This window comes from Mesocricetus auratus, unplaced genomic scaffold (assembly GCF_017639785.1).
Source record: "Mesocricetus auratus isolate SY011 unplaced genomic scaffold, BCM_Maur_2.0 Super-Scaffold_100008, whole genome shotgun sequence".
NCBI classification, from domain to species: Eukaryota; Metazoa; Chordata; class Mammalia; order Rodentia; family Cricetidae; genus Mesocricetus; species Mesocricetus auratus.
Genome location: NW_024429192.1, coordinates 35534613 through 35549497, shown reverse-complemented (window position 1 = coordinate 35549497; position 14885 = coordinate 35534613). Strand labels below are relative to the sequence as shown.

At 44.1% G+C, this 14885-nt stretch overlaps 1 protein-coding gene across 3 annotated transcripts in view; it reads right to left on the bottom strand.

Annotated features, from left to right (window-relative positions):
• Positions 1–10291: 10291 nt before the first annotated feature.
• Col8a1 (collagen type VIII alpha 1 chain) overlaps positions 10292–14885 on the bottom strand; it is a 127085-nt gene continuing 122491 nt past the window's right edge. For all 3 annotated transcript variants that reach the window (XM_040750625.1, XM_040750623.1, XM_040750624.1), the window contains one exon: positions 10292–14837. In XM_040750625.1, the coding sequence (XP_040606559.1) occupies positions 12928–14837 (1910 nt within the window). In that variant the 3' untranslated portion in view covers positions 10292–12927. The remainder of the gene's footprint in view (positions 14838–14885) is intronic.

Sequence of the window (14885 nt, the reverse complement as noted above, 5' to 3'; positions counted from 1 at the left end):
TCTCCCTTTATAGAAAAAATTACAGACTATATATAGAGTAATCAATCTAAAGTGTATCTTCCATTTAATTATTTTGTTATCAGTACATTGATATCTGAGTTTATAAATTAGTCTGCCCTAAAACCCCAGATCCAGAACCTGATAATCTCAGGGAAGCTAAGGAGGAAGCAGCCACAGGGGCTTTACCCCCCTGTCTCTGTACCACTGGAGTCTAGGTATGCAGCATTCACTGCCCGGTGATTTGAGCTGGGAAACCTTCATAGAAGAGGGGGTGATTGAACTTTAGCTTATCCATGTATCTCAGTAGGCCAGTGTGGGTGTGATTAAAAAAAGGAAATCAGATCCTTGGTGGAAAAATTGGGCTGTTGTTTTGTATAAGTTGTCTAACCTTACTGGATTTGGTTTCATAAGAAAATAAATAGATGACCCCTGGGTAGTCTCCCAAGTTCCATGCCTAAGTCGTCAGTGTCATACAAAGAAGTGTGACCATAACTATTGCAGTTGAAGGACGTGATGGAATTATTGTTTGGGGGAGGCTGTGTCGATGTTACAGTTCAGAGCAGATAGCAGGTCTGAGCAGAGCTTCCCACGTGACACAGGTAAGATAGATTCCCTTAGTCTTTGGAACCAGCAGAGCCTCCTGTCCAGTTGCCATGGGCTGAAATAGCCTTTCCCCAGTCTTCGGTTTACTGTGGTACAAACAAATTTCCTATGGATGCCACTATGTGAAGAGATTGATGCCTGTTATTGTGAAAGAAAAGGGGTTGAGGCTGTTTGACAATGTTTTTTGATTGTTTTGTGTCAACTTGACACAAGCTACAGTCTTAAGAGAAGGGAACCTTGGTTGAGAAAATGCTCCTATAAGATTGGGCTGTAGCCGGGCGTTGGTGGCCCATGCCTTTAATCCCAGCACTCGGGAGGCAGAGGCAGGTGGATCTCTGTGAGTCTGAGACCAGCCTGGTCTACAAGAGCTAGTTCCAGGACAGCCTCCAAAGCCACAGAGAAACCCTGTCTCGAAAATCAAAAAGTAAAAAATAAAATAAATAAAAAGATTGGGCTGTAGGCAAGCCTTTAAAGCAGCTTCTTAATTGGAGATCTATTGGGAGGTTCAGCTCATTGTGGGTGGTGCCATCGCTGGGCTGGTTGTTCCAGGTTCTTGAAGAAAGCAGGCCGAGCCGGGCGTTGGTGGCGCACGCCTTTAATCCCAGCACTTGGGAGGTGGAGGCAGGCGGATCTCTGTGAGTTCGAGGCCAGCCTGGTCTACAGAGTGAGTTCCAGGACAGCCTCCAAAACAATACAGAGAAACCCTGTCTCGAAAAACCAAAAAAAAAAAAAAAAAAAAAAAAAAAAGGAAAGCAGGCCGAGTTATCCATGAGGAGCAAGCCAGTAAGCAGTACCCCTTTATGGCCTTCAGGTTCCTGCTGCATTTGAGTTCCTGTCCTGACTTCCTTTAATGACAAACAATCCCATGAAGAATAAGGCAAATAAACCTTTTCCTCCCCAAGTTGCTTTGTCATAGTATTTCATCCAGCAATTGAGAGGGACTCTGCTAGTGTTCAGGCAGGGAAACAAACTCAGGAAGAGATGAGAATTTAAACAAAAAACTGACTCAAAAGGAATGACTCTCAAGGACCATTTCATTAGAGTTTTTTGAGAAAAACAGCAGGGCAGGCAGTCTGTCAATCTTGATAGCTTCATTGAAGAGGGAGCTGGAGAACAGGAAGGGAGAAAGGAACAAACACCTTGAGCATCTCTTCAGACAATACAAAAGGTCCAGGGTGTCTAAGCAAACATGCTTAATATTGTGGCTTGTATCAAAAAAAATTATATAGGAGAGAAAAGGATAGTTATACCTTTTGAATTTAAGAATAAAACGTTTTTCATGGCTTCAGTTGCCCCTGAAGTCAGTGCAGATGCCTGGGGTCTGGGCTACCACCTAGGACCATGTAGGTATCCCAGGGCCACTCTCTTGCTGGGGCCATGCTGATCTGAGTGGCCTGCACTGCCATCTGGGGCCAAGGTGACATCCAGCTCCAGCTGCTGCCAAAAATCACGTCTGGGTCTCTGGTCCTATCACAGCTGAAGACTGTTGAACTCTGTAGATTGCTGCTACCAGGGGCCACATGGATGCCCCAGGGTCTGGATCAACCAGTGGTCTTGTTAGTTCTGAGGGTCATACCACTGCCAGAGCAATGCTTTGGGTGGCCTGTGCTTCCACCAGGGACTATGATGTCTTCCACGCCTGAGCTGCTGCTGAGAGCCATGTCTGGGTCCCTGCCCAACGTCAGCCAGGGGCTGAGTTGGTGTCTGTAGCTCCTGTTACCATCAGGGGTTGTGTGGATGCCTGGGGTCTGGTCCGCCATCTGAGACTATGATGGTATCTGAGAGCCATGCTGCTGGAGCCACACTGATTGGGTGGCCTGAGCTGCCGCAGGGGCCATGGCGACATCCTGGCCCAAGTTGTTGCCGAGGGACATTTCATGGTTGTGGTCCTACTGCAACTGGGGTCTGTGGCCTGTGTTATCACAGGGGCCATAAGAACCATGCATGATTAAATCAGAGAACCAGGGTGAGCCTGTGCTTCCCTAAGTTGGCCCTGTCCCTTGCTGGACACTGGAGCCAGAGAGCTGACCCTGATGACCCAGGCACAGAGAGCTGGCCCCATTCCTCACCATGGGTGTGGGAGAGTTTCCTCTGCCCTGCACCTGAGGAGAGCAGCCCAAGGGACCAGGTCTAACTAGCCCAACTACCACCCAAGCCCACATCCAGGGTCTTGGGTTGGCCCATCCTAACATCTACTCCATCTGTGACTTACTGGAACATGTGAAGAGATAGGTCCTGTGGGATAATACCCACATGCTCTTCATGACTCCAGGTGGCCATGAGATATCCAAAAGGAGTTTTGCTGAGGTCAAGTGATGACAGTGTACCAGAAACAAGAGGTCTTGAATCAGACTTAATGACTCATTGCAATAAACATTTGCAAGTAAAGTTGGTAGGACAAAAGGGTATGCTACATGACATACCATGGCTCCCAATGCCACTAAGACGAATGAAGAGGTGTTGGAGGGGCTGAAAATATGGAGGAACAAAGTGGTTTTTTATTTGTTTGTTTGTTTTGGTTTTAGTTACTTCGATTTCCTTTTGAGGTGGGATGGTGCAAGGGTGTTATGGTAGTTTGAATGTATTGGTTCCCATAACCTCATAAGGAGTGGCACTATTTGGAGATGTGACTTTGTTGGAGTGGGTGTGTCCTTGTTGGAAGAAGTGTGTCACTGCAAAGGAGGCTGACTTTGAGGTCTCTTTTGCTCAAGCTTTGCTCAGTGTGACACTCAGTCTACTTCCTGTCACCTGCATATCAACATGTAGCAGCTCCTTCTCCAGCCCCATGTCTGCCTGCATGCTGCCGGGCTCCCCACCATGATGATAATGGACTAAATCGAAACTGTAAGCCAACAGCTCAACTAAATGCTTTTTGTGTGTGTGTGTGTGTGTGTGTGTTTTTTTTGTTTTTTTTTTTTTTTGGTTTTACGAGACAGGGTTTCTCTGTATTGTTTTGGAGGCTGTCGGTCCAGCCCGGCCTTGAACTCACAGAGATCTGTCTGCCTATGCCTCCCGAGTGCTGGGATTAAAGGCGTGCACCACCACCGCCCGGCCCAATTAAATGTTTTACATTATACACGTCATGTCGTGATATCTCTTCACAGCAATAGAAACCCAAAGACAATTGCCACCATGATGAAACCTAGAATCACCTGGGAGATAGGTCTCTGGACATGCTTGTGGGATCTTACATTGATTAGTTTAAAAGAGGTTTTTGTGTGGTTTTTGAGATAGGATATCTCTGTATAGCTCTGGCTGTTCTGAAACTCAGTAAGTAGTCTAGGCTGGCCTTGAACTCACAAAGTCCCACCAGTCTCTGCCTCACAAGTACTGAGATTAAAAGATGAACCACCACCACTACAGGCCATGTTGATGTTGGAAGTGCATGCTGCCTTCAGAGACAATGCTGCCAGCAGGGGCCAGGTTGATGTCCATGGTCCATGCTGGCCACTGGCTGCTATGAGCAAGGAAGCTTCTTTAAAGATTGCAGTCTCATATGTGATCAACTCTCACCCCCCCACACACACACCAAAAAAATTGAGAGTCCTTAAAACCCATGATAAAGATGCGGAAGTGTAGTTTTTCACAGTTGATGGCTTCTGGCAGGGGTCATAGGGAAGGACTCAGTTGTCTTTAAGAGCTGACCATGGGAGTTTGAGTATATGGGCAACACAAAATGAACTTTTTTTTTGTGGGGTGGTGGTGTAAGGATGGGAGGTTGGACCTGGGAAAAATGGGAATCTAGTGTGATTGGGGTGCATTGTACAGAATTCCCAAACAATTAGACACCCAATCCCAACCCTCTAGGGACTAGGTTAAATGAGATGGGAAGGTAGGTGGCACCATTTCTGGGATGGGATCCTGGACAGCATAAAAAGAAGTTAAGTGGGCCAAGGCATTTATCCTTCCCTGCTTCATAACTGATGAAACATCACTAGCAGCCTCAAGCTACTGCTGCCTTGATTTTCCCACAATGATTAAGGCTGAACTTCAAATTGTGAGCCAGAATTAGCATATCCTTCCTTGATTTGCTTTTGCCAGCATATTTTCTCACAGTAATAGAAATGTAACTAAGAAAACGGTAGCAGGAAATGGGGTCATTGCTATGATAAACCTGATCATTTTGGTTCTTCAGCCTTTGGAAACAGTTTGCAGGAGGAATGTGAAAGAGTTTGGAACTTAGGGCTAGAAATGCCTTTGAATGTAAGGGCAGCTTAATAGACCATTCTGGTGCGAGCTTGAGAGACAAGAATGCTGAGAAATACAGGCGGTGGAAAGTTGAAGGCAGGCAATCAGGTTGATGCTGAGAAAGCAGCTGTAATCGTTGAAGAGATCAACACTACTAAAGAGAAGCTTTTGTACTATACTGGGACAATAAGAAGAGTGTCCTGAGGGTACCCATAGGAGATTCACTCCATTTTGTGAAAATTCAAACTGAGTTCGAGGGATTCCCTGGATGATGTAAGACAACTACCCATGGAAGTGCTTCCCTGAGGTCAGCACACAGAAACTGATACAGCTGTGATCAGAGGGGACAGACTACATATGAAATACTTATAAATCTAGGGGGTTGTGGAGCCATGTACCATGGTATCAGAGAACAGCTGAAGTCTGGCATTGTGTGGCAGGGTTAGTTAGAGTCTCAGCAAAGAGGTTCCAGGAGGCCACTGGTGAAGCTGTTTGTCCTAATGGGTTTTGATCTTGTCATATCCCAAATCTTCTAGTTTGGAATGGGAATAGTCTCTGCCATGTTAAATTGAAAGTATGTAACTAGTTTTTGCTGTTGTTATTTCGTTTTGTTTTTATAGGAGCTCACAGTTAGGTTGCCTTGAGTTTCCAATGAGCTGCGAAATGGACTTTATTTTTTCTTTTTGACTTTGAACTTTTAAACTGTTACCATTGTTAACAGCTATGGAGACTTCAAAGTTGGAGTTGATTCTGCATTATGAAATACACCTGAAACTGGGGACAAAAGACGGAAGGTTATTGTTTAAAATGATGTGTTTGTGTGTTAAGTTCTAAAAAGACTGACCTGCCTTCGGTCCACCTTATGCATTAGAGAAAAAAGTCCTTCAAAGGAAAATTGAGGGGTGGAATTGTGATAGTCTCCGTTGTCAACTTGAGATCTGGAATAATGTGGAAGATGGATTAATTGAGATGGCAATTAAGTTCCACTGTGGGTGGCACTGATGAGTTCTAGGGGTCTTGGTCGTTTGTTTCCTCTGCTATGAAGAGGCAGGAAATCAAGTATGACAGCACCATCAGTGATTGAAGAAAGTGTTCATTGGGGTTGAGGGAGAGTGTAAAGCAGAGGCAGAATTCACACAGCTGAGAAATCCAGACTGCTCTGGAGGGCTAGGGTTTTTAAGTCTTGAAGAGTTTTCTTCCCATAATTTAGGACTGGTTAGTTTGGAGAAAGATAGGATTTTTGATTGGCCCGCAACTGTGGTGTGACAGGCTCTGATCTGGCCTTCTACGTGTTAAGTCAGTCCATTGGCAGGGGGCCTGCTGGGGGGAAGGAAAAAAAACAAACAAAAACAAACCGAGAACTACAAGGCTTCGTTTTAATCTACCAGACTTTTGTTTGTCTCAAGTCAGGAGAACAAAGAAGAAGCTGGCCATCCTGGAAGTTCACCACCTTTATGGTCCCTCTCTCTTTAACTGTCTGCCTAAGGGATTCTGTCTGACTCCTCATCTCTCAGCACTGTTCCCTGGAATGGGATGTTGAGCTATATAAAAAGAAGAAAGTGACTGGAACCTGTGAGAGATTTCTTTGGATAAATACTTATAATCTGGACCTTTGAGGTGGGAAGATGCACACCTTTTATCTGGATCTGGAAACAGAAGACAAGCCTTACTTTCTCCTGGAAGCCTATATAAGGACACAGAAGAAGGAAGCTTCTCTTGGCTTGCTTGCCCTTGTCTCTCTAGCACATCTGTTCCTTCACTGGCATTGAAGCCTCTTTCTTTAGGACTCCAGCATATACTGAGGACTACCTGAGACATCCAGCCTCAGGGACTGAACAACTACTGGAATTTTGGACAGTCCGTTAGTAGCCAGCCATTGTTGAATTAGCTGGACTGCAGCCTGTAACTCATTCCAATAAATACCATATAAGTTCTGTTACTCTAGATAACACTGACAAATACAGTCTGCAATCCTGGTATCTGGAAGAGTTCCATGGCCCTGAAATTAAACCCTGATACCTACCTTCTCTCTTCATACTCAAGGCTCCTTCAGGACTGTTCAGCATCATATATCATTTCCTATTTGGATGACCGTTGTTCTCCTTTTAAAATTCATTTTATTGCTTGTTTCTCCCCTTCTCCAGTGTTGTTTACAAAAATTGTCAATGTAATTTTTCTGAAATACTCATTTTTTACTGCTTTCTCACATAATATATAATATCTTATTTCACATCAGATGATATAGAAATGTTTGTACCCTATATTCAAGGCTTGTACTACTTAACTTTTCTTCAGTTATTTTTAAATATATATAATATAAATTTATTTTTAGATTTATTTACTTTAGTTTGTGTGTATGAGTGATTTGCCTGCATGTATGTATATGCATTTTATGGCTGCCTGGTGCCTATGGAAACCAGAAGAGGACATCATATCCTGTAGAACTGGAGTTACAGATGGTTGAGAGCTGGCCATGTCGGGGCTGGGAACCAAACTCAGTTCTATGCAAGAGTAGCCAGTGCTCTTAACCACTGAACCATCTCTCCAGCCCCCTTCTTTTGTTATCACAGCCATTTCTTACACTCATTCTTGGATACAGGCTTTGGTCTTGTCAGGTATTTCCTTGTTCTCAGTTTCCTTCTTTTTATAAGCTTAGGGCAGACAAACCAATAGATACACACAGCCACATACCCCTCCCCGCCATACACAATTTTTCTCCCATCAGAAGTGGTAAGGGGTCCAAAACAATACAGAGAAACCCTGTCTCGAAAAACCAAAAAAAAAAAAAAAAAAAAAAAAAAAAAGTGGTAAGGGCATTCCATTTGCTGTATCTTTGAGATTCTTCAGTTCAAATTCTACATTTTCTAAAATCATCCCCCAAAAGGGATCTGAAATTAGGTTTGATCCACAGAGACATGAATAATCTCGACATGCTAGAGCAGTGGTTCTCAACCTGGGGGTCAAATGATCCTTTCACAGGAGTCACCTAAGACCAGCTTGCATATCAGATATTTACATTAAGGTTCATAATAGTAACAAAATTACAGTTATGAAGTAGCTATGAGAATAATTTTATGATGAGGGTCACCACAATGTGAGGAACTGGATTAAAGGGTCTCAGCGATAGGAAGGTTGACAACCACTGCCCTGGAACTATAAGGAAAGCTATGTTCTGACCTCATCCATTTGAGAACTACCCTCCACAGCGTCTTTGGGAAATTCACCCTTCCCTCAACAGCATGGAGCAGCTCAAAAAGACTGACCTCCTACCTTCAACTCCCTAGTAAGTTAGGGAGAAACCTTTCCCTTGAGGAAATGGAAGCAGCAACCATACGGAATAGTTCAACAACCTGAGACTCTGCCTGGCTTAGGTTATGCACACTTTTCCTTCTAATAATGCACTTAGCAGCCTAGCTGCTTTCCCTGCATGTAGTCTACACACATCTCTCTCTGGAAAATGCACCTATCAACCTTGGACTGTCACCTGAATCTAGCTACACATGTACCCTTCTCTGAACACTGAAATAAATTTCTGTTCTGATAAAAAAACAATCATACTTAGTTCCTATTAAAATATAATCCCAGTGTATCCAGGTACAAAGAATGTAAGGTCAAATCTAGCCTGAACTGGTTTTGTGTGCATGCACACCAAGACAAAACTGTCTTCAAGTAAAGCTTTATGGAGAGTCACCTATTTACCATAATATGCCTGTGCATGCTTGGACATACATATGATTGAAACCAGGTGCATCATTTGTGCTGGGTAGTTTTACGTCAACTTGACACAATCTAAAGTTATCTGAGAGAAGGGGGAACCCCAATTAAGAAAATGTTTCCATGGCCTGGTGGTGGTGCATGCCTTTAACCCCAGCACTCAGAAGGCAGAGAGGCAGATCTCTGAGTTTGAGACCAGCCTATAGAATGAGTTCCACGAATACACAGAAAAACGTTGACTGAGGAAAACACAAACAAAACAAGAGGCCTCCATAAGATCAGGCGTTGGGATGGTCTGTAGGTCATTTTCTTAATTAGTGATTGATGGGAAGGGCTCAACCCACTGTGGGTGATGCCATCCCTGAGATGGTGGCCCTGGTTTCTATTAGAAAGCAGGCTGAGAAAGCCATGAGGAGCAAGCCGGTGAGCAGCACCCCTCCATGGCCTCTGCATTAGCTCCTGCCTTCCAAGTCCTTGACCTTATTTCCTTTGATGACCCGGAAGTGTAAGCTAAATAAACCTTTTCCTCACCAACTTGATTTTGGGTCATGGTGTTTTGTTGCAGCAATAGAAACCTTAACTAAAATAGTATAGCAAGGTACATTTACATCAGAAAAATAATTGTGTGACTAATCTACAGATCAGAACAGAGAGCTGCTTGAGCTATGCACCTTTAGTAAATAATCCCCTCCTCTGGAACTCCATCAAAGGATGCCCCCAAACAATAACTTTCTCACACATGTGGTCCACTCTCAGTATTGATGGTCTAGTTCTTTCTCATCTGTTCTATTGATTTGCTATTTGATAAAGTTTCTTTTCAGGATGAGCCTTTATCTTAGTCCTTTGAATAGGTCAACAGCCTAGATCCTGGCCCTAACCACAGGTAATATGATAACACCTTTGGTTGTGGTAGGACAGAAGTGATCTTGATTTGCTGATAAAACTGTTCAAACAAGCTAACCACTCAGACTGATGGTACGTGATCATTCCTTGAATGACCTAAACAATCCCTTTATCATAGTCTATATATGATGTTATGATCATTCAGAGCTTGATAAGTCATCACAAAAGAATGCTTTTCTTGCCAGTGCTGCTTATAAAGCTTTTAAGTTATTGAAATACACATGGGTCTGCCTAGAAAATCCACACGCCACTGTTTTCCCTCAAGGTACTGGTAGAATGGCAAATTGAAGGGAGTGTTTGGAGAGTGCTGTCTCATGGGGGGAACAGAAATGGAAGGTATTTTCTTCTGTGATGGTGGGTGTGGTGGCACAGAGTTAATGCGTGTTCTTCCTTCTCCCTTCTGAACAGAACTCCTGCTTCTCAGTGTGGCAGGAACTAGCTGAGAACTAATAATGGCTCACACTGTTTCTCAACTTATGATGTGACTAAATTCAAGGCAATGAGTATGGAAGGGGGGATCTAAACTGCTAGGTTGGATTTTTTTTAAAGATAAACTAGCAACCCCATCTTCCTAATTATTCTGCCTTTTCACCAGCTGGCATGTGATTGCTAAGGTCAACTGTCTTCACTAAAGCAGAAGAAAGCCAACAGACTTGGGTGGAAAAACAGGAATGTAGTAGGATGTAGGGTAATGACAAGGGCTACAGGGGAGCTCTGGACTTCTTATACATAGAGTTGTTACACCGAAGAGAAAAAAAATGGCCTCTTTAAACTATGATCATTTTTAGACCCCAGGTCGGTGGCTCCCTTCTACGATGGGTAATCAAAAACCACTTTAGTTTCCTATAGTGTCAGTTGAGTGATATAAACAAGACAAGACACATACTTTTAAAGATATTTAATGATCTGTTTTTCAAATCAGTACAAAAATTTAAATACAAAATTGATTTGCCATTAAGTCTCAAATCTACTCAAGGAAACTCAAGCAAGTTATCAGTCTTCTCATCATTCTTTGTTTCTGTAAAATTCTTGAGGACAATTATCCTCTACAGACATTCTTTTCCCCTGTGGGATGTAATACTACTTTAAAACTCTGTGTTTAAATAAAAACAATGCCAGTTTGGTCCATTTCACATGGAAAAGCTCTAGTTAATTTTGAATTAAATATGGATCATAGTACTGTCCCTAGACTGTAGAACATATAGTTGTTTCATCTGCCTTCACACTAGTGTGTTAACATGATGTACAACACTCAAAAGGGAAACTCGGGTACATAGATAATTATTTAAAACTCTTCTTTAAATTAAATGGAGTATCATTTAGCTCTGATATTAGCACCATGGTAGAATATACAGTATCTGGCATAGATTTCGCTCCTCCTCCATGTAAAAGTTTAGAAGCATATGCCTGATATATGTTAACGCACGCACGCACACACACACACACACACACACACACACACAGAGGCAATTGAGTAACAACCAATAAATAAGTTGGAAGATACCTCAAAAAAGCAAAATTTGGTTTAACTTAAGAAATAATTTGTCTTTCCTTATGGAAACTAAAATACCATACATGTACAGATAAAAGCAACTCTACAACGCATCTGGCTTGACTGTCCTCCAAACCATTTCAATGTAGCTATTTAGTAGAAAGATCCCAGGGACCCATATGGCTTCCACAGTCATCAACTACTAGCCAGTGTCCTCAGGAACAACCTAAAGGACATCTATCCACAGAAGTGCTGTTTAAGGCTTGGTAGGACATCTTTTGGATGCGAAAATGCTTTGAACAATTAACAGTGAACAAGAAACCTTGTGCTAATATAATCATTTGCCTTAAAATTTGAGAAGTAATGGAACCTGTGTATCATAAAGGGAATAGACAAATATTAAACCAGGAGAAGAATATTTATGGTGGTAAAATAATTCAGATTTGGAATAGACCATGCTTTATACTGTATTTATTTGTGTATTTTCCAATCTATGTCTATCTTTTCATTTCCTGACTCTTAACTTTTGAGGAAAGTAGATTAGATCTATCACTGTAGCCCCACATTATTCCGCCAAACAACTAATAGCAAATGAGAAGTAAACTTTCAACTGTTTGTGCTTTGAGCAGTGCCCAAAGAACCTAGTATGTGCCTTAGTGAGACTCTGAAGAAATATCTATTTCTCCTTTCAAACCTATTTTGGCTGGGGAGCTGAGTGTGTGGTGACATAATAGGCATGAGCTGCTATTGCTTTATGACATTCCAGCTATCTTTTCCCCAGGTTGGTGTTAAAGAAATAGCCATTTCCTATCATTTTAGTCCCTATGGCTGAAAGTAATACATCTGCTTTTAAATATCAAGCTTTATAATTTCTCTTTTAGAATGTAATTATTTTACTATGTAATTTTGAATGGCTTTCCCGAATCGAAAAAAAAAATGGCTTGGATTTTGGCAGTTGACTTTGGAACCTCAGATGATATAAATCATATCTTTAAAATTCATAGTTACTGAAAAGAATCCCAGCTACTGAAACACATACAGGCAAATTGAAACCTCATTACCATTGGTTGTATGGACAAATTAGGGAGATTTTTAATGCATGTAAGCATAACTGATAACTGCTACTAGTAATAAAGGTTCGTAAAATGGCAAAGTTATTTGAGGGAAGGCATTTAAAAATTGTTTATGTTGTTTAGGCTATATTATAAATTACAGGAGGGAAGAAGGGGGAAACAAAGAAAATTAGGTTCCAGAGAAATGCCAAACTGAAACTCTTTAGATGAGTTAATACATTAATGTCTGTGAGTTAAATTCTGAACTCCTATGGACTCTACCCTATATCACACACCAGTATCTCACCCAGTACTTGGCAAAGAGAGTGCTGAGCAAATGCACAATGGACCATTGTCACACCTGCTCCTCTCAGGGAGACCACACACACACACACACTTTCCACTAGGTAGTCCTGCAGCTAAAAGCACAGCCTCTGACAGGGAGAAATATCCTTTGGACTAGAGGTTCCCATGTTCTTTTCACTACAGAGCAACGCTCCAACATCCCACAGCAAAACATCTGCACAAATAGAGAGGAAAATATGCAGAGAAATACAGCATATAACTGTCACCACTAACCTCTCAAGGCATATTCAAAAATATTTTTAAAGGGAGCACAAGGAATGAGCAACTTTCATTAGCTACGATCTTCCAGACTGACATATTCTGACTGATTTGAATAAGCAGGTTATGAAATCTTATAACATGCAACAGCTAATATGAGTCCAGTGGGTACAACAAATATCTGTACTTGATCCATAAATCTGTCCCATCATTCTATTAAATCTGCTATGCACAGCATTAAACATGCATCTTGGTTTTTATTTGTACATGACGGTCCAAACTTTCACTTAAATATAAATTTCCATCTACATAAATGTTTTGAAGCATTGTTTCAATTGGATTTCTTTTTTCTTCTTTTTTTTTGGTGTGTCATTTTCTTCTCTTCTATTAAATCTTTCTTTTTCTTTTGTTTTACATGGGATACAATAAATATCCTGAAAAGGAGGAGTGGACATATTGCCCGGCGTACAGTCCGGCAGCCTGTTCTGAGGGCATTTGGAGGAACACCCGGTCTCCCGGCCGTAGCAGCAGTACTGCGCTCCCAGATGCCTGGTCCAGAAAGCCCTTCTTGTACTCGTCGTATGTGTACATCATGGGCTCGTTGTTCTTGAAGAGCGCAACCCACACGTTGCCTCCCTTGCAGTGAACATGATAAGCAAAGTAGTAGACACCCGGGACTTCGCAGGTGAAGATGCCTGTCTGCGGGTTGTAGTTCTGTCTGCCGTTGTATAGCAGCTTGTCAAACTTCACTGGGGCCCCCACCGGTGGGAAAGGTGCCGTCAGCTCTGCAGTAAATGCAGGCATCTCATAGGCTGGCCCCCCGTTCTTGCCTTTCTTGCCTGCATAGGCATGTGGAGGTTTCACTCCATCAATTCCTAGTCCCATATCTGGCAGATACTCTCCCTGGGGTGGCGGTGTAGGGGGCATCACAGCTGGGGGTCCTGGGGGCCCTGGGGGACCTGGGGGTCCAGGAAGGCCAGGCTGGCCTTGTGGCCCAAGGGCACCAGGTTTCCCCGGGGGACCATGAAGTCCTGCTACTCCTGGCTTCCCTACACCAGGAAATCCAGGAGGCCCTGGGAGGCCTGGCTCTCCTTTGGGGCCTGGAATTCCAGGTGGTCCAATAGGGCCACTAGGTCCTACAATCCCTGGAATACCTGGGGGTCCCTGGAGACCCTGGTCTCCAGGTATGCCTGGTTCTCCCTTGGGTCCAAGCAAACCTGGAACTCCAGGAAGTCCTGGCAACCCTTTGTGACCAGCTTCTCCCTTGGGTCCTATAGGACCAGGCAAACCTCTCGTGCCAGGGGGACCTACTTCCCCAAGAAAACCTGGCTTCCCGGGGAAGCCTTGGAGGCCTGGCTCACCCTTAGGACCTGGTGGACCCTGTGGTCCTATAACTCCACCTTCTCCTTTGGGTCCAGGGAAACCAATAGCACCTGGAGGGCCCATGGGACCTGGAATTCCAGGTAGGCCTGGCTCTCCAGGGGGACCCCCCATTCCAGGAGCACCTATAGGTCCTTTTTCCCCTCTTGGCCCAAGAGCTCCAGGAACACCTCCTATCCCCCGGTCCCCTTTGGGTCCTGGGAAACCTGGCTTTCCAACTCCTGGGAGGCCTGGAGGTCCTGGCAACCCTGGCAGTCCCTGTTCCCCTTTACCACCTGGAAATCCTGGCTGCCCGGGGATCCCATCCTGGCCCGGCTTTCCAACCCCAGGCACCCCAGGAGGTCCTTGAACTCCTGGCACACCAATAAGACCTTGTGGTCCAGGTTCTCCTGGAGGTCCTGGCTTCCCCAGGGGACCCTGAGGTCCAGGAAAGCCTGTCACTCCTGGTTTCCCCACTCCTGGCAGCCCAACTGGTCCAGGAGGGCCATGCATGCCTGGAGGGCCCTTCAGACCTGGCAAGCCTGGCATCCCAAAGCCCTTCTCTCCTTTGGGACCCTGAAGACCAGGAGGCCCTGGTGGTCCTTTGGGCCCTCTTTCACCTTTTGCTCCCGGTTGCCCAGGTAACCCTGGCCCGCCCGGTTTCCCAATGCCAGGAAGTCCATGAGGCCCTGGAGGTCCTTGTGGTCCTGGGATTCCCATAGGGCCGATTTCCCCTTTGGGTCCAATTTCGCCTTTTGCTCCAGGCATTCCCATGGCTCCTGGCTTCCCGGGCATTCCAGGCATACCCGGCTTTCCAATTCCTGGATATCCCTGTGGCCCTGGTTTTCCTTTGATTCCAGGCATTCCATGACCTGGCAAACCTGGTGGCCCAGGTGGTCCTCTTGGTCCAGGTTCTCCACGGGGACCTTGTTCTCCTCGTAAACTGGCTAAAGGTATTTCTCCTGGAAAAGGAGACAAAAGGAGAGATTGGTTATCGCTGATTTGAAGGA